The sequence below is a fragment of the Lepidochelys kempii genome, chromosome 6 (assembly GCF_965140285.1).
Source record: "Lepidochelys kempii isolate rLepKem1 chromosome 6, rLepKem1.hap1, whole genome shotgun sequence".
NCBI lineage: Eukaryota > Metazoa > Chordata > Testudines > Cheloniidae > Lepidochelys > Lepidochelys kempii.
The window spans coordinates 56,562-80,461 of NC_136385.1; the positions used below are offsets into that span (position 1 = coordinate 56,562).

At 58.3% G+C, this 23,900-nt stretch overlaps 1 protein-coding gene across 1 annotated transcript in view; it reads right to left on the reverse strand.

Moving 5' to 3' along the window:
* Window positions 1-352: 352 nt before the first annotated feature.
* ATP2A1 (ATPase sarcoplasmic/endoplasmic reticulum Ca2+ transporting 1) overlaps window positions 353-23,900 on the reverse strand; it is a 39,172-nt gene continuing 15,624 nt past the window's right edge. Inside the window, exons 8-22 of the mRNA XM_078853046.1 lie at window positions 22,691-22,988; window positions 22,318-22,484; window positions 22,127-22,215; window positions 20,227-20,329; window positions 9,954-10,085; window positions 9,464-9,589; window positions 7,495-7,713; window positions 6,304-6,639; window positions 5,888-6,108; window positions 4,463-4,665; window positions 4,295-4,380; window positions 3,923-4,056; window positions 3,723-3,840; window positions 3,341-3,458; window positions 353-915 (exon numbers count right to left, since the gene is read on the reverse strand). Of these exons, the coding sequence (XP_078709172.1) occupies window positions 881-915; window positions 3,341-3,458; window positions 3,723-3,840; window positions 3,923-4,056; window positions 4,295-4,380; window positions 4,463-4,665; window positions 5,888-6,108; window positions 6,304-6,639; window positions 7,495-7,713; window positions 9,464-9,589; window positions 9,954-10,085; window positions 20,227-20,329; window positions 22,127-22,215; window positions 22,318-22,484; window positions 22,691-22,988 (2,385 nt within the window). The 3' untranslated portion in view covers window positions 353-880. The remainder of the gene's footprint in view (window positions 916-3,340; window positions 3,459-3,722; window positions 3,841-3,922; window positions 4,057-4,294; window positions 4,381-4,462; window positions 4,666-5,887; window positions 6,109-6,303; window positions 6,640-7,494; window positions 7,714-9,463; window positions 9,590-9,953; window positions 10,086-20,226; window positions 20,330-22,126; window positions 22,216-22,317; window positions 22,485-22,690; window positions 22,989-23,900) is intronic.

Sequence of the window (23,900 nt, forward strand, 5' to 3'; positions counted from 1 at the left end):
GCAGGGGGGAGCTCACGCACCAACCTCAGTTGCAGTCAGTGGGGTTACAGAATGAGCATCAAAAGAAAATTCCAGCCCATATTCCAACAGTTGCTGGGCTTTGGAGCTCTCTGGCAGAAGCAACACCCCCATTGCAGCCATTGACTTTTTCCACGCTCCCCCAGTGGGGCTGGGAGTAGCCATAATACCACCCTGGGCCAGCAGGGGGCACGCTTCAGGTCACACATCTCGGCCTTTTCCGACCACTCCTCCGATTGCGGTACTTTTCAAACGAGCAGCAATTGTGGCTCCTGCCCGTCCCCTTTCCAAGGAAGCAAAGGAAGAGGCTGGAGCGCACACAGCATTAAGGAGTTTATCTTTTAATGTCAATAAATAAGCAGCTAGAACAGTCTCTTAATTTCCTCCTCTGCGAGCTGCACATTGGCCTGACAAAATGTTTCCATCTGTTCAGTTATCTTTTGCATTAAAAAAAAACCCACCCGGTGAGTGAGGAGGTCACTGGGTGTGAGCTGGTAACACAGCGAATGGGCTGGGTGCCCAGCAAGGAAATGGGCTTGACGGGGGGAGGCGGGATGGGCAGGGGCCGCTAGGACAGACTAGCAGCTCAAAATGTACAGAAGCAAAGTAGCTAGAACGCCGGGAGGAGGGCAGGCAGTTTGCAAGGGGGAGCTTCCCCCCATTCTCCAAACACAGCGGGCAAACCCCCATGATGTCCCCCCACCTGGCTGGGGGAGGAGAAGGAGGGCTGCTTGCAGCCTTTGGTGGAGGGGAGCAACTGTTAAATAAGAGGGGGTGGCCGAGGCTCGTGGGGAGGCGAGGGGGCACCGAGCGGTTCTTCACTGTTGGGGTGAAGATGCAGTTTCTCTAGTGGCCAGAGGTGTCACTTCTTCCTCCTCTTCGGGTCTTCTAAACCCACTGTGGGGAGAGAGGGGACACATGAGACAAGGTGGGCGGGGAGGGGGGCGGTCCTCAGGGCCGGGCCAGTGACCAGCCCCAGGTGGCAGGGTTTGTGTCCCAATGGCAGGATGGCCTCCAAGGTCTGGTGTCCAGCCCTTGTCTCACCAGTCGAAAAAGCCCAGAATGACCTGTAATCTGGCCCTCTGCACCACCCTCTTGTGGCTCGCTGCCCCCACCCCCAGGCAGCACTCGAGCAGAGCGGTCTCTCTCTGGGGCAGGGCAGGGGCTGACTGGTGCTAACACACAGGGAGGCACTAAGTGGGAGGAACCATTTCCACTTCCCCAGTTAACCAGCAGCTGCTCGGCAGGGATCTCAGCAGTGCCAGGAGCTGCTGTCTCCAGGCCCTATCCTCACCCCCGCAGAGCAGCTAGGGTGACCAGACGTCCCAATATTTAACTCTTTGCCCGTGTGCCAACTGATGTCCTGATACTGTAGGGTTGCCAGGCCTCCGGTTGGTGCAGAGCTGGCAGGCTCTCTACCTGGCTCCACACAGCTTCTCAGAAGTGGTGATATCTCCCCCTGGCTCCTAGGCACACGGACAGCCAGGGGGCTCTGTGTCCTGCCCCCACCATAAGCACCGGCTCCGCAGGTCCCATTGGCCAGGAACCGTGGCCAATGGGAGCTGCAGAGAGGCGCCGGCGGGTGGAGGCAGCGCACAGAGCTGCCGGGTCGCGCCTCCGCCTAGGAGCCAGTGGGAGATATCACCGCTTCCCCAGAGCCTGCTGGGAGCCCATACCCTGTACCCCCTGCTGCATGCCAACCCCCTGCCCCAGCCCTGAGCCCCACCCTTGCACCAGGGGCTGGAACTGGGACCATGCGCCCCTGACCCACCGCTTGTGGTGGGGGCTGCAGCAGGGGCCGAATGTCCCACTCGCAGATTCCTAGAGCTGTGCTCCCCCATCCCCTGTGGCTCGGGGGGGGGCGCTGTGAGCCTGCGATACTTAACTCTTGTGATCTGGTCATCTAAGTGTCGCAGCTGGTGGAAACAAGAGCAACAGCAATTGGCTCCTTTGGTGGCAGCTGGAGGATGATGGGCCGTGGGGGAAGAGCTCCTAGCGCAGCAGCAGCATGTGTGACAGCATCAGAGTGACACCCCGTTGGGTCTCCACAGCCAGGGGGTGAGTGGAAGGGAATGGAGAGGCGCAGCGGGGGGCAGAGAAGGCAATGGGGGTACCTGGCCCAGGCAGATAGCGGCGCTAAGGCTCAAACAGGCGACACCACCCGACCCCAGACCCCAACTGCCAAACTGCAGTGGGGACCCAGCCAGGAGTAGCTGGTAAAGCAATGAGATTTCACATGCACACACGCTCTGCAGCGCCCCTTGGCACAGACAGACATGGGGCAGGCAAGGCATGCAGCAAAGGATCATGGGATACCTGAGACACAGGATCAAGGAGATGGAGGGAAAGGAGATTACGCTACAAGGGGAAAGGATAAAAGAAACCAGTGTTAACAGAGCGCAGGGGAGGAGGTTGTGCGGGAGAGAGAGTTAGTCCAGACCTGCACATGGGATGGATGGATGGATGGATGGATGGATGGAAGGTGAAACCCATCAAGGGCATGGGGCTCAAACCCACACCAGAGCAGCACAGAGTAGGGAGTGGGGGGGCTCAGCAGCAGTCTGGCCCAGCCCCTTGGGGAGACTGGAAACAGATACTCCCAGAAGGACACGGATTACAACAGGTGGCAGGGACAGATGGGGTAAAAAACAACAGGAACCCTGACTCTGGTCCCACTGCTCTAACCACTGTACCCCACTCCCCTCCCAGAGCTGGGATAGAAACCAAGAGTCCTGGATCTCAGTGCCCCCCTGCTCTAACCCACCAGGCCCCACTTCCCTCCCAGAGCCAGGATAGAACCCAGGAGTCCTGGCTCCCAGCTCCCCCTGCTCTAACCACTGGACCCCACTCCCCTGCCAGAGCTGGGATAGAACCCAAGAGTCCTGACTCCTATTTTGCCATTCTAACCACTGTACCCCACTTCCCTCCCAGATCTTGGAAAGAACCCAGGAGTCCTAGCTCCCAGCCCCCCTGCTCTAGCCCCAAGAGCAGTAAGCACCCAGCTCTGTGCAGCTTGCTCTCTGTCGTGCTGGGGCTGTTCTGGGCCCGTTTGAGCTGCCCTGATGGGTCTGTTACATGGCAGGTGATGCTGATGGTTCGTGGTTAGTGGTATGGAGGGGATGGAAGACAGAGAAGGGGGTGGCACCCTGGTGCCAGCTGGAGCTTGGGGGCAGGTCCCTGCACTGTGTCCCATCGGGTGGGACTGGCATCTGCACAAATTCACAACACAGCTCCAACTGATGAATCCTGCTGGGAGGCTCCTATGGGGCTGCAGCTGGGCCAGGTGACCCAGGCCTGCCCCATGGCAGGGATGCATCCTTACCTTCCAGGTAGTCCCGGGCGACAAATTTCAGCACCTCATCCAGGAGGATGACAGGGAACGAGATCTTCAGCACCACAAGCCAGTGGGTCAGGTCCAGTGGTGTCAGTTTGAAGATCATCTGGGCGGGGGGGGACAGCAAAGGGGGAGGAGGAGGTCATGGGGAGAACAAGGCAGGGGCACTCGAGCCTGGGGAAATGTCTCCACAGGGCAAGCCCAGAGCCTCTGGTGCTGGGGATGGGCAATGCCAGAGCCCTGGGGAGCAGGGCTCAGGGAGGGGTGGGAGCAGATGGGACCTTCTACCACTGGCGGTGAGAGTAACCCACCCCTCCTCCCCCCGCCTGGGCACTGTGCTGCATAGGCACCTGGGCAGGGCCGCACTTACGGGCAGGGGGTCGACGTAGAGGATGAGGAAGTGCAGGGACATGGAGAGGCAGATGGAGCTCAGCAGCCAGATGTTCACCCAGGGTGGCATGCGCACCAGGGACTGGTTCTCAGACAGGCTGTGCAGAGAGAGCAGCAGAGTGAGCGAGGGGCTGGGCCGGTGGGTGGGGAGGGGAGGGGAGGGCAGGGAGGGGTCCTTGCCTGTTGAGGGCGTTGCACATCTCGATGGTGACCAGCACAGACAGGGCCATGGTCATGGGCACAGGCGACTCGAATACCTCGCAGTCCAGCCCCTCAAAGTCCACGTTTTCCTCCGTGCACTGCATGAAATGGGACTGGGGGGGAGGGGGGTGTCAAAATGCAGACAGCACAGTGCTGCCATCCGAACTCCTGCCCCACACGGCTCCTTGCAAGGGACACAGAAAACCCCCCTCCCCCGCCCGAGCACAGGCCCCCCAGCTCTGCACTGGGGCATTGGGGCCAGCACTGACTGCTGGGGAGAGCACCCAGCTGAGCCCTCCCCACACACACACAGCACAGGCCCCCCAGCTCTGCACTGGGGCCAGCTCTCACCAGCTGGTGATAGGAGACGCCAGGACCATCCTCTGCATAGAGGAACCACCAGGCAGCGGCACCCACCGTGGCAGCTCCAACGTAGCCTGTGGGCAGAGCAGAGAGGGGAGGCATGAATGTGGGGCAGAAGGGGATGGGGCTTTGCAGGAGAGGGTGGGAGGGCTTTACCGCCAATGGTCATGTAGCGGAAGAAGAGCCAGCCACTGATGAGGGGTTCCTTGGGGCTGCGGGGCGGCTTGTCCATGATGTCCAGGTCCGGGGGGTTGAAGCCCAGAGCAGTGGCCGGGAGCCCGTCAGTCACCAGGTTCACCCACAGCAGCTGCACGGGGATCAAGGCTTCTGGAAGGCCCAGAGCAGCTGTGAGAAAGATACTGTGGGGAGACAGGGGGAGTGAGAGACAGAAGAGGGGCAGGGCTGGTGTGTTTGGGGGGGGCAGGGCAAGGTGTCCCGGATCTCCAGGATCAGTGCGACACCCCCAGCTTTGCAGCCGTCTCTAGGGGTCTCCTTCAGTGTGTCAAACCCCCTGGTGTGTCCCTCTTCCTCCAGGGTCAGCCACACGGCCTCACTGCCTCCTTGGACTGGATCTCTGGGCTGCAGCCTCCTGCTTCCCCCGTGAGCTCTGCCCAGTGAGTCCCGCTGAGCCAGACCCTGGCAGAGACGCGCCCACGCTGCCAGAACGGTGCCCTCACCCAGCGTGGCAGGGACAGTCCCTCAACACTGGCGCACAGTCAGGTGTGTTAGTCAGCTGGGCAAGGCACAGGGAGCCCTTAGGGTCGTGCAGAGGGGTGCAGGTTACAGCCCAGTCCATTCTGCTCAGCCCAGAGCCCTGCCAGGCTGTGGGGAAACCCTTGGCACAGGCTCTGTCTGTCTGTCCGTCCCTCTGTCTGACCTGCTTGGCAGGTCCCAGGTAAGAGCTTCGAGCAGGCAGCCCTCTATTCCCCCACCCGCACCTCAGCCCCTAGTCCAGATGGAGCTGGATCTCTGCTCAGCCTCCAGCTGAGAGGCGGGGAACCCATCACCTGCTGGCTGGGTGGGCGCAGCGGACCATGTCCTGGGGAGGGGCTTCCATTGTTCTGATTTTTCATTGAGGGGGTGGGCCTCAGCCAGCCCATTGGAATCGCCTCTCCCTGCTCAGTCAGTGAGGTGACACACACTGTGGTGAGAGCAAATTTAGCCCCGCCCTGCCCCAGGAAGCCATGCAAAATACAGGGGAAACTGAGGCCCACATAGGACTCAAAAACACTACAGAAAATTCCCACTTCATCACACAAGGCTGGTGTGGCTGGGGGAGGGGAAGGACAAGTCAGGTGTGGCTGGGGGTTGGGTGGGGGCAAGTCTGGCGTGGCTGGAAGGAGGGGAGGGACAAGCCTGGCATGGCTGGGGGAGGGGAAGGGAGGGGAGGGACAAGGCTGGCGTGGCTTGGGGTGAGGGGAGGGGAAGGCTGGTGTAGGTGGGAGAGGGGAGGGGACGTCTGGCATGGCTGGGGAAGGGGAGGGAGAAGGCTGGCGTGGCTGGGGAGGGGAGCGAAGGTTGGCATGGCTGGGGGTGGGTTGAGGGGACAGGATGGTTGCAGTCGGGGGGCGGGGCACTCACCATACGACCTCGCCCACGTTGGAGGAAATGAGGTAGCGGATGAACTGCTTCATGTTGTTGTAGATGGCCCTGCCCTCCTCCACGGCAGACACGATGGTCGAGAAGTTGTCGTCAGCCAGGACCATCTCGGAGGCCGTCTTGGCCACAGCTGTGCCAGAGCCCATGGCGATGCCAATCTCGGCCTTCTTCAGCGCAGGGGCATCATTCACCCCGTCGCCTGTCTGTGTGTGAGAGGGGTAAGCCACTGAGTGTGGGATCCCCAAACCCCGCTGACCCCCGCATCCCTGAGCTCACAGTTCCTTAGCACAGCCTGTCTCCTCCTGCCATGGCAGGGACCCTCTTCCCTTCCCCTGCTCTCTGCCCCCACCCCAGTGATCCCGTCCTCACTATGGCACCCCCCTAGGGTCCCCTCTCACCATGGCTGTGATCTCATCAAAGGACTGCAGGAACTCCACGATCTTGGATTTGTGGGTGGGCTCGACACGGGCGAAGCAGCAGGCCCGCTTGCAGGCCTCGCGCTGCTCAGCGGGGGGCAGGTCGTCGAACTCGCGGCCTGTGTAGGCCCTGCCCATCACCTCCTCCTCCTCGGTGAAGATCCCGATGCGGCGGCAGATGGCGATGGCCGTGCCCTTGTTGTCCCCCGTGATCATGATGACGCGGATGCCGGCGTCACGGCACAACTGGATGGAGCCCATCACCTCCTTCCGGGGTGGGTCCAACATCCCCACACAGCCCACAAAGGTCAGGTCCACCTTTGGGGGGGGAGCGATTAGCACGTGCTGCGCCCATAGCAACCCTCCAACCAGACCCCAGCCAACCCCCATCCCCCAACCCAACCCCGACCAGCCCCAATCCCCACACCACACCCCAACCAACCCCTGCCCCATCCCGCAACCACTCCCCAACCATCCCCCATTCCCCAACCATGCCCCAACCAGTCCACCAGCCCCCAAACATGCTCTAACCAAACCCCACACACTCCCCCATCCATGCCCTCAACCATACTCCCATCCCCCAACCCCACCCCCACTCTCCCAACCACCCCTCCCCATCTCCCAAACACACCCCAACCACCCCACCCCATTCACCCAACCACACCCCCATCCTTACCCCCAACTGCCCTATCCATCCCCTAACCACATCCCCACACTCACCCCCAAACCACGCCCCAACTACCTCGCCCCCATTCCCTGAACCACTCCCTAAACAACCCCCCAGCCCCCCACTCCCAGCCCTGAACCAACCCCTGCTTTCATCTCCCCAAACCCTCCCCAACCACGCCCCTGCCTTCATCCCCCAACTATGTCCTAACCAACCCCCATGCTGATCCCCCCAAACAATCCCCACCCTGACCCCTCAGCCACTCTCCAACCAACCCCCCAACCACTGCCCCAACCAACCCCCACCCTAACCCCCCCAACCACTGCCTCAACCAGCCCCCATCCGACCCCCCAACCACTGCCTCAACCAGCCCCCATCCAACCCCCCAACCACTGCCTCAACCAGCCCCCATCCAACCCCCCAACCACTCTCCCAACCAGCACTGACCCCCCGCAAACACTGCACCACCATCCCATGGGTGGGGGGCGGGGGGGGCTGAACCTGACCTCATACTCGACAAACTTGGCAGAGTCCTCCAGCACCATGTCCTCTCTCCTTGGGGGGGTGTCACGTGTGGCCAGAGCCAGGCAGCGCAGTGTGTCCCGCCCCGTCCCCCACTCCTTGATGACGGTCAAGATCTTGTCTTTCACCAGGGGCGTGAGGGGGACACGGGTGGTGCCCACTCGGACATAGTTACAGCGGTCAATAACCCCCTCAGGGGCACCCTTTGGGAGCAAGAGCATGAGAGAGAGAGAGAGAGAGAGAGAGAGAGAGAGAGAGATGGACGGACAGACAGAGTGAGGTGGGGACAGAGCAAGAGACAGACGGACAGAGTGAGAGACAGACGGACAGAAAGAGAGGCGGACAGACAGAGAGAGAGGCGGACAAACAGAGTGAGAGAAGGATGGACAGAGAGAGAGGCAGATGAACGGAGCCTAGCGGGGACAGAGTGAGAGATGGACGGACAGAGAGAGATGGATGGATGGAGCCCAGCGGGGACAGAGCAAGAGATGGATGGACAGAGAGAGAGGCGGATGGACGGAGCCCAGCGGGGACAGAGCAAGAGACAGACAGACAGAAAGAGAGGTGGACGGACAGAGAGAGAGGCGGACGGACAGAGCAAGAGGCGGGCGGACGAAGCCCAGCAGGGACAGAGCAAGAAACGGATGGACAATGCGAGAGACGGATGGACAGAGAGAGGCGGATGGACGGAGCCCAGTGCAGACAGAGCAAGAGACAGACGGACAGAGAGAGAGGCGGACGGACAGAGTGAGAGATGGATGGATGGACCCCAGCGGGGACAGAGAGAGAGACAGATGGACAGAGAAAGAGATGGATGGACGGAGCCCAGGGAGGACAGAGCGAGAGATGGACGGGACAGAGAGAAAGGCGGACCGACAGAGCGAGAGTCAGACAGCCAGAGTGAGAGATGGATGGATGGAGCCCAGCGGGGACAGAGTGGATGGACAGAGGTGGATGGACAGAGCGAGAGATGGATGTACAGAGAGAGAGATGGATGGACGGAGCCCAGTGGGGACAGAGCGAGAGACGGACGGACAGAGAGAGAGACAGATGGACAGAGAGAGAGGCGGACGGATAGAGCAAGAGACAGACGGACAGAGAGAGAGATGGACGGACAGAAAGAGGCGGACGGACAGAGCCCAGCTGGGACAGAGCGAGAGACGGACAGACAGAGAGAGAGGCGGGTGGACAGAGCCCAGTGGGGACAGAGAGAGAGAGGCGGACGGACAGAGTGAGAGACGGACGAACAGAGAGAGGCGGACGAATGGACCCCAGCGGGGACAGAGAGAGAGAGACGGATGGACAGAGTGAGAGACGGATGGACAGAGAGAGGCAGACGAACGGACCCCAGCAGGGACAGAGCGAGAGACGGATGGACAGAGAGAGAGGCGGATGCACAGAGAGAGACGGACGGACAGAGAGGCAGACAGACGGAGCCCAGCGGGGTCAGAGCGAGAGACGGACGGACAGAGAGAGGCAGATGAACAGACCCCAGCAGGGACAGAGCGAGAGACGGACGGACGGACAGAGAGAGGCGGACGGACGGAGAGAGACGGATGGACAGAGAGAGAGGCGGACGGACGGAGCCCAGCGGGGACAGAGCGAGAGCGGGACAGGCCGAGAGAGATGGAGTTTGGGGAACAGGGCTGCACGGGACAGCTCAGTTCTCCACTGGCTCCGGCTCCCTGACTGGCAGGAGGTCACCGAGAGATAAGGAGGCTGGTACCCAGAAGCCCCTTCTCAGAATTGTGGGGCCATGTGGCTCCCCCTGGTGACAAGCTAGGCCTAGTAAACAATAGGGGCATTCCCAAAGGGTTTGGATAAAAGACAGAGCATCCAACCCACCGTAGTTCTGTGACACTGGGTACCCTGGTTTCCGTGGGGATAAGAGGAGGCAGCTGGGGGATACCCAGAGTACCCTGGTTTCCGTGGGGATGGGAGCCTGGCACTGACCTTGATGAACATCTTGTTGCTGACAGCTGCGCGGGAGGCCTTGGCAGGGGAGCAGTACACAGACATGGACTTCCTGTCACGGGAGAACTCCAGGGTGAACTCCTTCTTCATGAGCTGCTTAATCACCTGGGGAGGGCAGAACAGGGGCTAATGGGGGAGCAGTGACCCCCAAAAAGCACCAGACATGGAGCCCAGGGCAGCTCCTCCCCCCGACTCAGGGACTACAGGGACAGACCCTAACCGGCCAGCCTGTGGGAGGGAATGGGGGGGAATAGACCAGACCAGGAGAGTGTGACCCCCTGGGGAGCCCAGCACAACACATCTCCTGCTGGGCCAGATGGGAGGAGGCAGAGTGGGTGGTTATGAATAGTAGGGGGGCAAATGCTCACACAGTTGCAGGCATTGGCATGGTGGGGAGGGGCACTGGGGGGTCTTGGAGGGGGCAGTGGGGTGGTATCTGGGGCAAAGGTCCTGGTGGATGAACACTTACAGAGTTGCAGGCATTGGCGCGTTCCACCTTGGACAGACTCCGCACATCTGTGTTGAAAACATTCATCTTCTCCACCAGGCAGGTCAGAGCCGTCTCGGTGGCTTCCCCCACCTTCTCATAGGCACCCTTGGCCTGGAAGTACATGCAGCAGGTCAGGGACGGGCGTGTCCAGGCAGCAGGGTGGTCATGCGGGATCTGGGTAATGCTGGCAGGTGGGCAGCAGGATGGGGGATGCAGGTGGCCCAGGTAGGGCCGGCACTAGACCAAATGTCACCCCAGGAGAGGAGCATCTTCAGCACCCGCACCCCCCGCATTTGTTAAACTTCTGAATACCTTATATTTTATTGCATTTGTAGCCCATTTCACAACTGTGAGGCACAATGTGCATGCATGATTTATCCCCGTCATATAAGACAATAAATTTGCACACTAGGATCTGTATTTATTCATGCGATATATAAGCAGATAAAAAAATTGTTTCCTCTAAACTTATAGAAACCTTTTAATTTTAAGAATAGCTGAAATGTACTAACATCAAGAAATGGAACTGTGCACTGACCTTGGGTGGACCTGTGTTAGTTAGTGTTACAGTAGGTGACAGGTTTAGAAAGTTAACCCTAGTCCTTTGGTTCAAAAGGTGGCTTTTCTCGCCTTTGCCCTCATGAACTGAAGCCCAGCGTCCGAGAGATCCAAAGACTGGCCAATGGTATTTTCAAGTGATAAAATAGCAAGTGATGTCAATCTCTCATTGGCCGTCATCGATCGAAGATGTGTTTTAATGAGCCTGAGCTTTGAAAAACTGCACTCACCACTCACAACTGTGACTAGCAACATGAGCAGAATCCTCAAAGCTCTCCACACATTAGGAAAAGAGTCTTTTAGCTCTGCATCATGAATGAATTGGAGAAGTTGGAGTGGAGAGCGCCTACCAAGTGGTAAAATGTTATGGATGTGGTCCAATTTGACATAGAGGTCTTTATCATTGATGTCTGAATATTCCCCATGTGTCAGCATCTGGTGAAGGTTTGTACAATTGTTCAAGAGTGTTTTCCTGTCTGCCAGCAGGTTATTAAGGTCATACAACACCCTCCCCCCCGATCTTTTTGTGGTGCTTCAATTGTCCGAACTTTTCTTCGTTGGACACTCAAGCAGTGTCAATGAGTGAGCAAAAAAATTCCCTCTTGAATTTTTCTTCTGAACATCCCATCACCTCATCTCTACCCTCGTAACCAAACTGTCTCTTCTTCCGGTGAACATGAGTTTCCTTTAAGACAGGCTCAACTCCTAAGTTTTCTGCCATTTCTTTGGCAGCAGTGATGGCATCTTCAAATCAAAGCCACAGCAAAATCAAGGCAGCTTCTCATCTGTAATGGACTGCGGAAGACCTTGTTATGGCCTAGCTAGGGAACTTACGCTTTCTCGAGGCTGCCCGGTCACTGTAGGACATGGAGAACCAACTTTAACTGGTTTGAGGCTGGTTTTGTCTGCCTTGCATGGCCCGTTGCCAGGTAGCGGAAAGCCCCCTTAGGGAAGTACCTAATTATATATTCATGAGCTGTTTCTGTGTACTGCTTATTATGGCTCGCTGGTTGCCCCTTCGTCAGACTCCGTCCCAGGCAAGTGTGCTGGGTTCTCCACCTCCGTGACAGCAATGCTGGGAGTCCCTGTTGTGGGTGTGTCACTAACCTTCAATAAAGCAAATAACTCGCTGCTTAGCTGCGTGTGGGTCTCGTTTTCTCAGAATGCCCCTGCCGGCCTGTAGCGCTTCGAATACCTTGGCCCAGAACATCATCAAAGTAGTAGCGATCGCAATGTCCATCGATTGAGTTTCTAGTGCCATGCTTACAACATTTGCTTGGAACAGGATATCATGCCAAACCACAATTGAGACCAGACATTTGAAGTCAGTGATCTGGTTTGCCAAGCTTGGCACCTCATGCTGCATTCCGGCCTTGGCTTTACTCGACTGCGACCGTTCCGTCAAGCATTGTAAACCTCAGTCACTTGGTACCTCACACTGTCAATGCGACTCTCCCAGTGAGTGTCACTTAGCAACTGCACCATTAGATTTGTAACAGTGTCCGTGAGGATCTTCCACCGATAGTTGATGCTGAAAACCAGACATATATCTTTTGCAGTACTCCAAAGAGAGATACTGAATCTAAAGATGACAAAGCTGTGTCTGACATAACCAGGTTGAGGGAATGGGCGCCACAAGGCACGAAGAAAGCCCTTGGATTCAGAGCAAGGATCCTTGCCTGGCCACCACTGTTTCTTCCCTTCATGTTTGCGCCATTGTCGTAGCGTGGCCACAGCAGTCCTGAAGCTTTCATAGAATCATAGAACATTAGGGTTGGAAGGGACCTCAGGAGGTCATCTAGTCCAACCCCCTGCTCAAAGCACGACCAATCCCCAACTAAATCATCCCAGCCAGGGCTTTGTCAAGCCTGACCTTAAAAACCTCTAAGGATAGATTCCACTTCCTCCCTAGGGAACCCATTCCAGTGCTTCAACACCCTCCTAGTGAAACAGTGTTTCCTAATATCCAACTAGAGCTCCCCCACTGCAACTAGAGACCATTGCTCCTTGTTCTGTCGTCTGTCCCCACTGAGAACACACGAGCTCCATCCTCTTTGGAACCCCCGTTCCGGTAGTTGAAAGCAGCTATCAAATCCCCCCTCACTCTTCTCTTCTGCAGACTAAACAATCCCAGTTCCTTCAGCCTCTCCCCATAAGTCATGTGCCCCACCCCATAACCATTTTTGTTGCCCTCCGCTGGACTCTCTCCAATTTGTCCACATCCTCTCTGTAGTGCGGGGCCCAAAACTGGATGCAGTACTCCAGATGTGGCCTGACCAGTGCTGAATAGAAGGGAATAATCACTTCCCTCGATCTGTTGGCAATGCTCCTACTAATGTAGCCCAATATGCCATTAGCCTTCTTGGCAACAAGGGCACACTGCTGACTCATATCCAGCTTCTCGTCCACTGTAATCCCCAGATCCTTTTCTGCAGAACTGCTGCCTAGCCAGTCAGTTCCCAGCCTGTAGCGGTGCATAGGATTCTTCCATCCTAAGTGCAGGACTCTGCACTTGTCCTTGTCATCAGATTTCTTTTGGCCCAATCCTCCAATTTGTCTAGGTCACTCTGGACCCTATCCCTACCTCCCAGCATATCTAACTCTCCCCACAGCTTAGTGTCATCCTCGAACTTGCTGAGGGTGCAATCTCATCTTATTTTATTCTCATTCAAAACGTTCATGAACGTTCAGGCCTTTTCCAGTAGAGTTGGAAACAGATGAAGTGTTCCTTTCCTTGGATACAGCCATCCTCGTCGTCAACAAATCTTACTGTAAATGGCATCTTTTCACGGCGACTGTTGGGAGTGCAGTCCATTATTATAGCGTAGTACATTGCTTTGCTGAGCTGCATCAATGTGGTAACAAGCTGTCACGGAGTCCCTGGGCGATGCTCTGGAACTGCTCCCCATGAAGCCAGTCAGGACTCTGGGGCAGTCGCCTTTCTGTGAGCAGCCTGTCTTCAGGACACACAGCTCACACAGCTTCCACCTTCCTGGGTCTGACCTCGGAGCATTCAGCATCCTCTGCCCCTCCGTGCGCTTCCCCCAGCGAGTCCGCTCAGGCGGGGCTCCTGGGGAAGCCAGAGGGTCCGGCACCCCAACTTCGCATTCAGACGTGACTCTCAGCCAGCCAGTAAAACAGAAGGTTTATTAGACGACAGGAACATGGTCTAAAACAGAGCTTGCAGGTGCAGAGAACGGGACCCCTCAGCTGGGTCCATTTTTGGGGGCAGTGAGCCAGACAACCACGTCTGCACTTCACTCCATGTCCCAGCCAGCCCCAAACTGAAACTCCCTCCAGCCCCTCCTCCTCTGGGCTTTGTTCCTTTCCTGGGCCAGGTGGTCACCTGATTCCTTTGTTCTCCAACCCTTCAGCTCTCACCTTGCAGGGGGGGAAGGGCCCAGGCCATCAGTTGCCAGGAAACAGGGTGTCGGCCATTCTCTGTGTCCAGACCCCTGCACACACCTGCCCTCTAGGGCTCTGCAATGATCATACACCCTTACCCCACCACCTAGATACTTAAGAACTGCATAGGGGAAACTGAGGCACCCCCACACTATTCAGAGGAAACATTAAGAACAGGCCCACTTCGTCACACAAGCACCTTCCTTGCCATTAAGTCAATCAATTCATTTTGAATTGCTTTGCTACAGTAATGGTCCATTGCTTCTTTACGAACTATTCATAGTAGGTGTTCAGGCATGACATCGTCGTATTTCACAAGGAGCTCTACCAAACCAAGGAAATTACTGTTATGTTCAGTGAACAACTTATCCAAGGAGCCCCGGAAAGACAAATCATTCTTTGCAAGGAAGAGCATTGGTGTAGTTTGGGGGGGGGCTGTAGGGAGGGCACTGCCCCCCCAAAAGAGGCGAAGTGCAGGGAGTTACATGGGGTCATGTGTCATTTCACGCCCCCATTTCTGCGAGCGTGGTGCTGCCCTTCAAGAGGAGGGGAAGGGGGGCTCTGTCCTTCCCACGCTGTGCCTCCCCCTCCCACCCTCTCCACATGGAGCAGATGTTCTCTAGGTCTCTGCCTAGACAGCTGGATGCCGCCTCCTGGGTCCCTAGTGCCTGCTTGTTTCCTGTACAAGCAGGAGTGCCTGTGGGGGCAGAGGCAGGGCAAGAGGTGGGGTGGGGTGGGGGAAAAGAGACAGTGGAGAAGGGGGGGTGGGATGTGGAGGGGAGGGGAAGAGAAGGGGAGGGATATGGGGCACGGGACAGTGGGGAGTGGAAACAGGGGGGGATGGGGAAGAGAAGGGGATATGGGAATGGGCGGTGGTGGGTGGGAAGCAGGAGCCCGGTATGTGGCATCCCTGGGACAGCAGCAGCAGCAGCAGCCTCAGCGGGGAGCAGCGACATGCAGTGCCGGAGCAGCCGCCAGCACCAGCTGGAGCTCCCCTGTTAAGCCATCCTGTCCCCCAAACCAGTGAGCCAAGGGAACTGGCTTCAGTGTGTGTGTGTGGTTTCCTCCCCCCCCCCGCCCCCCCGCCGCCCCACATATAACAGTCAAGCTACCCCTACAAGGAAGAGGGTAATTGAGATCAGACGCTCGAGCACGTTCCTCCAGTGCTGAGTTGCTATGTTAATAATGCACTGGTTTTCTGCACCTGTGCATTTATTCAGCTTGAGCCTTGACTCGACCTCCATCCATTTGGAGTAGGCTGTAAAATGGCTGAGTGACTTTTCATGTTGCTTCAGATCATCAGCTAAGTTACGCCAGTAACTTGTACCCGGAAAATGCAAGCAATGATTTGGCATTCTTGTCAAATGTTTTGCAACAAACCCAGAACACTTTGTCTGTTGCTTTCGAGCATACTAGCCAACGCCTATTCAGTGTCTCACCATTCTCGAGCACTGTACCACAGTGTGACTTTGAGAAGTGTCGCTTCTGCTCATTTACTGGAAAGATCAAACCCTCTATTCCCCCCCACCCCCCGTTCCAAATTATACGATCCATATTGGCAGAATTTAGGATCGCCGGCCATAAAGCAAGATCTGATGTATCGAGTTGTGGTGTGCAATTTTTCTCACTGCTGTTTCATCGTGGAAGGCTGATTCTTCTTTACCATTTCTCTCCTTTTAATGTAAACCAGATTTCTCTTTGTTATTACTTTTCTTCCTTTTCATGTGAGCCACATTCTTCTTTATCTTCACTCGCCTTTACGCCGCCAGGAAAACTGGACGACTATCCATCACTTTCCTCACATTTCCATTGCTTATCTTTTAGTAAATCAGCTAATTCCTTAGTAATAGGACTTCCATCATTTGTTGTTACTAACAACAAAAACAGCACCCCAGTGCCTGCCCCTAAATCTGTCCGTGGGCCCAGGTAGGAGTGAGAGGGATGGGGGGTGAGGGTGACCTAGGAGGGAGGAATCCAGGGTGACCCAGGCGGGGTAGGAAATGTGGGGTGCAGGGTGTCCTGGGGGGTACAGGGTGACCCAGGTGGGGCAGGGAATGGGGGATCTAGGGTGACCAGGCAGGGTGGGGAATGGGGGTTGCAGGGTGATGCAGGTGCGGTGGGGAATGGGGGGTGCAGGGTCACGCAGGTGTGATGGAGAATGGGGGTTGCAGGGTGACCTGGGGGGTGCAGCAGGCAGGGTGGGGAATGGGGGGTTGAGGGTGACCCATGTGGGGTGACCTGGGGGGTGCAGGGTGATCCAGGCAGAGTGGGGAATGGGGGGGCACGGTTAACCCAGGCGGCGTGGGGAATGGGGGGTGCAGGGTCATGCAGGTGTAATGGAGAATGGGGGTTGCAGGGTGACCTGAGGGGTGCAGGGTGACCCAGGTGGGATGTGGGGAATGGGGGGTACAGAATGACCCAGGCAGGGTGACCTGGGGGGTGCAAGGTGACCCAGGCAGGATGTGGGGAATGGGGGGTGCAGGGTGACCCAGGGTGGGGAATAGGGGGTGCAGGGTCACGCAGGTGTAATGGAGAATGGGGGTTGCAGGGTGACCTGGGGGGTGCAGGGTGACCCAGGTGGGATGTGGGGAATAGTGGGTGCAGGGTGACCCAGGCAGGGTGACCTGGGGGGTGCAGGGTGACCCAGGCAGGGTAGGGAATGGGGAGTGCAGGGTTACCCAGGCAGGGTGGGGAATGGAGGGTGCAGGGTCACGCAGGTGTAATGGAGAATGGGGGTTGCAGGGTGACCAGAGGGGTGCAGGGTGACCCAGGCAGGGTTAGGAATGGGGGGTGCAGGGTGACCCAGGGTGGGGAATAGGGGGTGCAGGGTCACGCAGGTGTAATGGAGAATGGGGGTTGCAGGGTGACCTGGGGGGCGCAGGGTGACCCAGGTGGGATGTGGGGAATAGTGGGTGCAGGGTGACCCAGGCAGGGTGACCTGGGGGGTGCAGGGTGACCCAGGCAGGGTAGGGAATGGGGAGTGCAGGGTGACCCAGGCAGGGTGGGGAATGGAGGGTGCAGGGTCACGCAGGTGTAATGGAGAATGGGGGTTGCAGGGTGACCAGAGGGGTGCAGGGTGACCCAGGCAGGGTTAGGAATGGGGGGTGCAGGGTGACCCAGACAGGGTGACCTGGGGGGTTCAGGGTGACCCAGGCAGGGTGGGGAATGGAGGGTGCAGGGTCACGCAGGTGTAATGGAGAATGGGGGTTGCAGGGTGACCTGGGGGGTACAGGGTGACCCAGGCGGGGCAGGGAATGGGAGGTGCAGGGTGACCCAGGCAGGGTGACCTGGGGGGTGCAGGGTGACCCAGGTGGGATGTGGGAAATGGGGGGTGCAGGGTGACCCAGGCAGGGTTAGGAATGGAGGGTGCAGAGTGACCCAGGCGGGGCGGGGAATGGGGGGTGCATGGTGACCCAGGGAGGATGTGGGGAATGGGGGGTGCAGGGTCACGCAGGTGTGATGGACAATGGGGGTTGCAGGGTGACCTGGGGGTGCAGGGTGACCCAGGCAGGGTGGGGAATGGGGGGTTGAGGGTGACCCAGGCGGGGTGACCTCGGGAGTGCAGGGTGACCCAGGCGGGACGTGGGGAATGGGGGGTGCAGAGTGGCCCAGGCTGGGTGGGGAATGGGGGGTGCAGGGTCACGCAGGTGTAATGGAGAATGAGAGTTGCAGGGTGACCTGGGGGGTGCAGGGTGACCCAGGCGGGGCGGGGAATGGGGGGTGCAGGGTGACTCAGGCAGGGTGACCTGGAGGGGTGTAGGGTGACCCAGGCGGGGTGGGGAATGGGGGGTGCAGGGTCATGCAGGTGTAATGGAGAATGGGAGTTGCAGGGTGACCTGGGGGGTGCAGAATGACCCAGGCAGGGTGACCTGGGGGGTGCAGGGATACCCAGGCGGGATGTGGGGAATGGGGGGTGCAGGGTGACCCAGGCTGGGTGGGGAATAGGGGGTGCAGGGTCACGCAGGTGTAATGGAGAATGGGGGTTGCAGGGTGACCTGGGGGGTGCAGGGTGACCCAGGTGGGATGTGGGGACTAGTGGGTGCAGGGTGACCCAGGCAGGGTGGGGAATGGGGGGTGCAGGGTGACCCAGGCAGGGTGACCTGAGGGGTGCAGGGTGACCCAGGCGGGATGTGGGGAATGGGGGGTGCAGGGTGACCCAGGCTGGGTGGGGAATGGGGGGTGCAGGGTCACGCAGCTGTGATGGAGAATGGGGATTGCAGGGTGACCTGGGGGGTGCAGGGTGACCCAGGCAGGGTTAGGAATGGCGGGTGCAGGGTGACCCAGGCAGGGTGACCTGGGGGGTGCAGGGTTACCCTGGCGGGATGTGGGGAATGGGGGATGCAGGGTGACCCAGGCGGGGCAGGGAATGGAAGGTGCAGGGTGACCTAGGCAGGGTGACCTGGGGGGTGCAGGGTGACCCAGGCAGGATGTGGGGAATGGGGGGTGCAGAGTGACCCAGGCAGGGTGACCTGGGGGGTGCAGGGTGACCCAGGTGGGATGTGGGAAATGGGGGGTGCAGGGTGACCCAGGCAGGGTTAGGAATGGAGGGTGCAGAGTGACCCAGGCGGGGCGGGGAATGGGGGGTGCATGGTGACCCAGGCAGGATGTGGGGAATGGGGGGTGCAGGGTCACGCAGGTGTGATGGACAATGGGGGTTGCAGGGTGACCTGGGGGTGCAGGGTGACCCAGGCAGGGTGACCTGGGGGTTGCAGGGTGACCCAGGCGGGGTGGGGAATGGGGGGTGCAGGGTCATACAGGTGTAATGGAGAATGGGGGTTGCAGGGTGACCTGGGGGTGCAGGGTGACCCAGGCGGGGCGGGGAATGGGGGGTGCAGTTTGACTCAGGCAGGGTGACCTGGAGGGGTGTAGGGTGACCCAGGCTGGGTGGGGAATGGGGGGTGCAGGGTCATGCAGGTGTAATGGAGAATGGGAGTTGCAGGGTGACCTGGGGGGTGCAGAATGACCCAGGCAGGGTGACCTGGGGGGTGCAGGGTGACCCAGGCGGGATGTGGGGAATGGGGGGTGCAGGGTGACCCAGGCTGGGTGGGGAATAGGGGGTGCAGGGTCACGTAGGTGTAATGGAGAATGGGAGTTGCAGGGTGACCTAGGGGGTGCAGGGTGACCGAGGCGGGGCGGGGAATGGGGAGTGCAGGTTGACCCAGGCTTGGCGGGGAATGGGTGGTGCAGGGTCACCCAGGCAGGGTGACCTGTGGGGGTGAAGGCTGACCCAGGCATGGTGAGGAACGGGGGGTGCAGGGTGACCCAGGCAGGGTGGGGAATGGGGGTGCAGGCTCATGCAGGTATAATGGAGAATGGGGGTTGCAGGGTGACCTGGGGGGTGCAGGGTGACCCAGGCGGGGCGGGGAATGGGGGGTGCAGGGTCACCCAGGCAGGGTGACCTGGGGGGGTGTAGGGTGATCCAGGCAGGGATGGGGAATGGGGGGTGCAGGGTGACCCAGGCAGGGTGGGGAATGAGGGGTGCAGGGTCACGCAGGTGTAATGGAGAATGGGGGTTGCAGGGTGAAATGTGGGGTGCAGGGTGACCCAGGCAGAGTGACCTGGGGGGTGCAGGGTGACCCAGGCGGGATGTGGGTATTGGGGGGTGCAGGGTGACCCAGGCAGGGTAGGGAATGGGGAGTGCAGGGTGACCCAGGCAGGGTGGGGAATGGAGGGTGCAGGGTCACGCAGGTGTAATGGAGAATGGGGGTTGCAGGGTGACCTGGGGGTGCAGGGTGACCCAGGCAGGGTGCGGAATGGGGGGTTGAGGGTGACCCAGTCGGGGTGACCTGGGGGGTGCAGGGTGACCCAGGCGGGGCAGGGAAGGGGGGTGCAGGGTGACCCAGGCAGGGTGACCTGGGGGGTGCAGGGTGACCCAGGCGGGATGTGGGGAATGGGGGTGCAGGGTGACCCAGGCTGGGTGGGGAATGGGGGGTGCAGGTTCATGCAGGTGTAATGGAGAATGGGGGTTGCAGAGTGACCTGGTGGGTGCAGGGTGACCCAGGTGGGATGTGGGAAATGGGGCGTGCAGGGTGACCCAGGCAGGGTTAGGAATGGGGGATGCAGGGTGACCCAGACAGGGTGACGTGGGGGGTGCAGGGTGACCCAGGTGGGTTGTGGGGAATGGAGGGTGCAGAGTGACCCAGGCGGGGCGGGGAATGGGGGGGTGCAGGGTGACCCAGGCGGGATCTGGGGAATGGGTGGTGCAGGGTCACGCAGGTGGGATGGAGAATGGGGGTTGCAGGGTGACCTGGGGGTGCAGGGTGACCCAGGCGGGATGTGGGGTGTTCACCTCATTGTAATCCAAGGAGGAATCATTGCAGAGGGCACAGATAGTGGCCAGTTCAACCAACCCATCGTACTGCCCAGCCTTCACATGCTTGTCATTCTTCAGCCTGCAGAGACACAGGATAGGGGAGTGAGGGGGAGATGAGATGTGGTAAAGAAAGGGGGGTGCACAGAGATGGGGAAGGGGAGGGAGGGACAGGGACACACAGAGATGGGGGAGAGAGGGGACACCAAGAGGCAGCAATGAAGGATGGTGACAGATTGCCCCAGAGGGGAGGTCAGCGACAGAGTGGAGTCATGGGGATGGTGGGAGTATGGGGGTTGCACGGTGGCTGAGGATACTGGGGGTTTGGGTCATGGGAGATGCTGGAGTTAGGGATGTCAGGGGTCATGGGGGATGCTGGGGTTGGGAGAGTCAGGGTGTGACATCCTGTACTGCCATGTTCAGCACTTTTATATGGTTATGATATAATTTTGTACAAAGTATACCTTGTGAGGTATTATTTGAAAACTCATAATCTGCTGAACATCGTTGTCCCATTAAAAGGTATATAAAAGCACTGCATGTAAAATGATGAGCTTTTACTATAAGTGTGTTGCTAAAATATGTTGTAATTCTGGAGAACACTCATAGACTTGCTGGAGGATTCTCTGCTCCTTGAAGTCTTTAAACCATGGTTTGAGGACTTCAATAGCTCAGACATAGATGAGAGGTTTATCGCAGGAGTGGGTGGGTGAGATTCTGTGGCCTGCGTTGTGCAGGAGGTCGGACTAGATGATCATAATGGTCCCTTCTGACCTTAATATCTATGAATCTATGACTAGCTCTCCGGAAAAAAACAAAAAAGACTGAGCACAAGTGCTCAAGAGCCATTACCTGTTTAATCGGGCATTCAAAAGAAGGGGGGAAAGTATAGACAAAAGAATTTACAATTCATATGAAGGACAGTTTACAGACTACATATGCAATGGAACTGCCTAACCCCATGACCCAGCAAGGATTTTTCCAGCAGAAGGGGTTGGGGTATAAGAATAGAGAACACACAACACACAAATTACCTCTCCTCCCCCACCGCCACTCACGGCAGCAAGACCACGTGAAAGACAATAGGAGAACTGGGGGTGGGGGTGGTAGTCCTGGTTGGGAGGCTTTCCAATTAGCACAGACTGCTGAAAGTTTTTGGGTGAGAGAAACCTTTTTGGTTTAAAACTATTAGCCTGGGTAAAGTTTAGGAAATAGATGCGTGTTAATCTTGTATTTCTTCTGTAACCCATTCTGACCTTTGTGCCTTAACACTTATAATCATTTAAACTCTCTCATTCTCTGGTTAATAAACTGGTTTTATCTAAACCAGTTGAAGTGTTTGGGGAATCTCTAGTCAGGTTAACAAGGCTGGTGCATGATCATTCCCTTTGATGGAATGACGGACTATTCACAAGCGTACACTGTTCGGGGTGGGGGTCCTGAGCAGTGTAAGATGCACATTTCTCGGGTGCAAGGCTGGGGCTAAGAATTTGCAGGTCATAGTTCAGGAGTGGTTGGGACCACATTCATGTAACTTTTCTGGGAGTGACTGTACATGCTAATGGCTGTGTGTGCGCAGAGTCTAGAGAAGCTGCTTGTCATTAGCAAGGCCTTGAAAGAGGCACTGTGGGCTGGAGAGTTAAGGGGACACAGCAGTTTAGTGGTTCAGGTTTTACCCTGGGGAGTGTCACACAGGGGTCATGGGAATGTCAAGAGTCATGGGGCATGCTGGGGTTAGGGGGATGTCAGGGGTCAGGGGGTGCTGGGGTTGGGGATGTCAAGGGCCATGGTGGATGCTGGGGTCAGGGGCCATGAGGGATGCTGAAGTTGGGAGTGTCAGGGGATGTAGGATGTCAGGGGGATATCGGGGGTCACTCACACTTCTCCCTCAGGGGCGTAGGTGGATCCGGTGATGCTCAACTCATTCAGGGAACAGACATCTCCCTCCACCTTCTCAACAACAAACATCTGCCAAGAGACACAGAGAGACAGGGTCAGGGCTGGCGGCCCATGGGGATGCGGGTCAGGGACACATGGGGGGGCTGTCCAGGGAGGGGGGGCGCCCCTTACCTTGCACACAGACATCTGGTTGGTGGTGAGGGTGCCGGTTTTGTCGGAGCAGATGACTGAGGTGCAGCCCAGGGTCTCCACGGATGGCAGGCTCCGGACAATGGCGTTCTTCTTGGCCATGCGGCGGGTGCCCAGGGCTAGGCAGGTGGTGATGACCGCTGGGAGACCTGCAAGGGAGGGGAGCAGAGGTTAATGTCCAGCGTGTTACCATGGAGTCACTGCCAGGGCCTGCTCTGGACCGGGAAGGATCAGGGCTGGGAACAGCTGGAATCTGTTCACCTCCAGGGGGCTGCATATGGAGCCTGGACACTCAGGCCCTGGAATGGGTCCGAAGAGCAGGCAGACCCTAGGCCCTGCAGACACACAGACTGACCTTCAGGAATGGCGGCCACAGCCAGGGCCACGGCGATCTTGAAGTAGTAGATGGCACCACGGATCCAGGAGCCGCCGTGGACGGGGTCGTTGAAGTGGCCGATATTGATAAGCCAGACGGCCACGCAGATGAGCGAAATGACCTTGGAGAGCTGCTCCCCGAACTCATCCAGCTTCTGCTGCAGAGGCGTCTTATCCTGTTCCGTGGCTGCCATCTCATCCCGGATCTTCCCGATCTCGGTGCCCACCCCTGTGGCAATGACGATGCCCACAGCCTTGCCAGCTGCCACATTGGTGCCCTGCAGGGGGGAGGCAGTGAGGGGTGTTGGCAGGGGAGGAGGAGCAGCAGCACCAACAGGGGGTATGCATGGAGACCCTGTGGAGCCCAAAACAGGGGACTGGGGCAAAGCTCTGTCTGGCCAGCATGGCTGGGGGCATTGGTGACCCCCAGGGACAGGTCTCTATAGTCTGGGGGCGACCCTGGGGAGTAGCTCTCTGGCTGGGTGCAGGGTGGGGGAAACCCGGGGATAGCTCTCTGGCTCGGGTACAGGGTGTGGGTGACCTGAGGGGGTAGCTCTCTGGCTAGATGCAGGCTGGGGGTGACCCGGGGGTAGCTCTCTGGCTCAGTGAAGGTTGGGGATGACCCTGGGGGTAGCTCTCTGGTTGGGTGCAGGGTTGGGGTAACCCAGGGGAAGATCTCTGGCTGTGGTACAGGGTGGGGTGACCTGGGGGGGTAGCTCTCTGGCTGGGTGCAGGGTGGGAGTGACTCCAGCTGGGGTGCAGGGTGGGGATGACACAAAGTGGGGGGTTTTCTTAATGGTTTGCATGAACACTGTGGGTGCCTCAGTTTTCCTGTGTGCTGCATGTGGAAAAAGGGGTTGGGTGAGGGTGTTTGTTGTTGCAGAGGACCAGGTACGACCTCGCCTAGCAGCCTGGATCCCAGACAATGGCCTGGAGATTGGGTACCCTAGCAACTGGTGGCTGTGAACCCTCCCCACCCTCCAGCTTGGAAGTCAGCCGGTTCAAGCCACTGGGAGGACAATGGGCTGAGGAGACAGGACCCCGGTGACCTGACCAGCCAGTTCCAGCCAAAGGGGAACAAAGGATGGAAGAGAGGGGGTCCCAGGCAGTACCAGCAAGAGATTTTAGCAGGTATTGGGTATCGGAAAGACTTGGGGCTAGCCCCAACCCTCCAGAGATGGGGGTGGAGC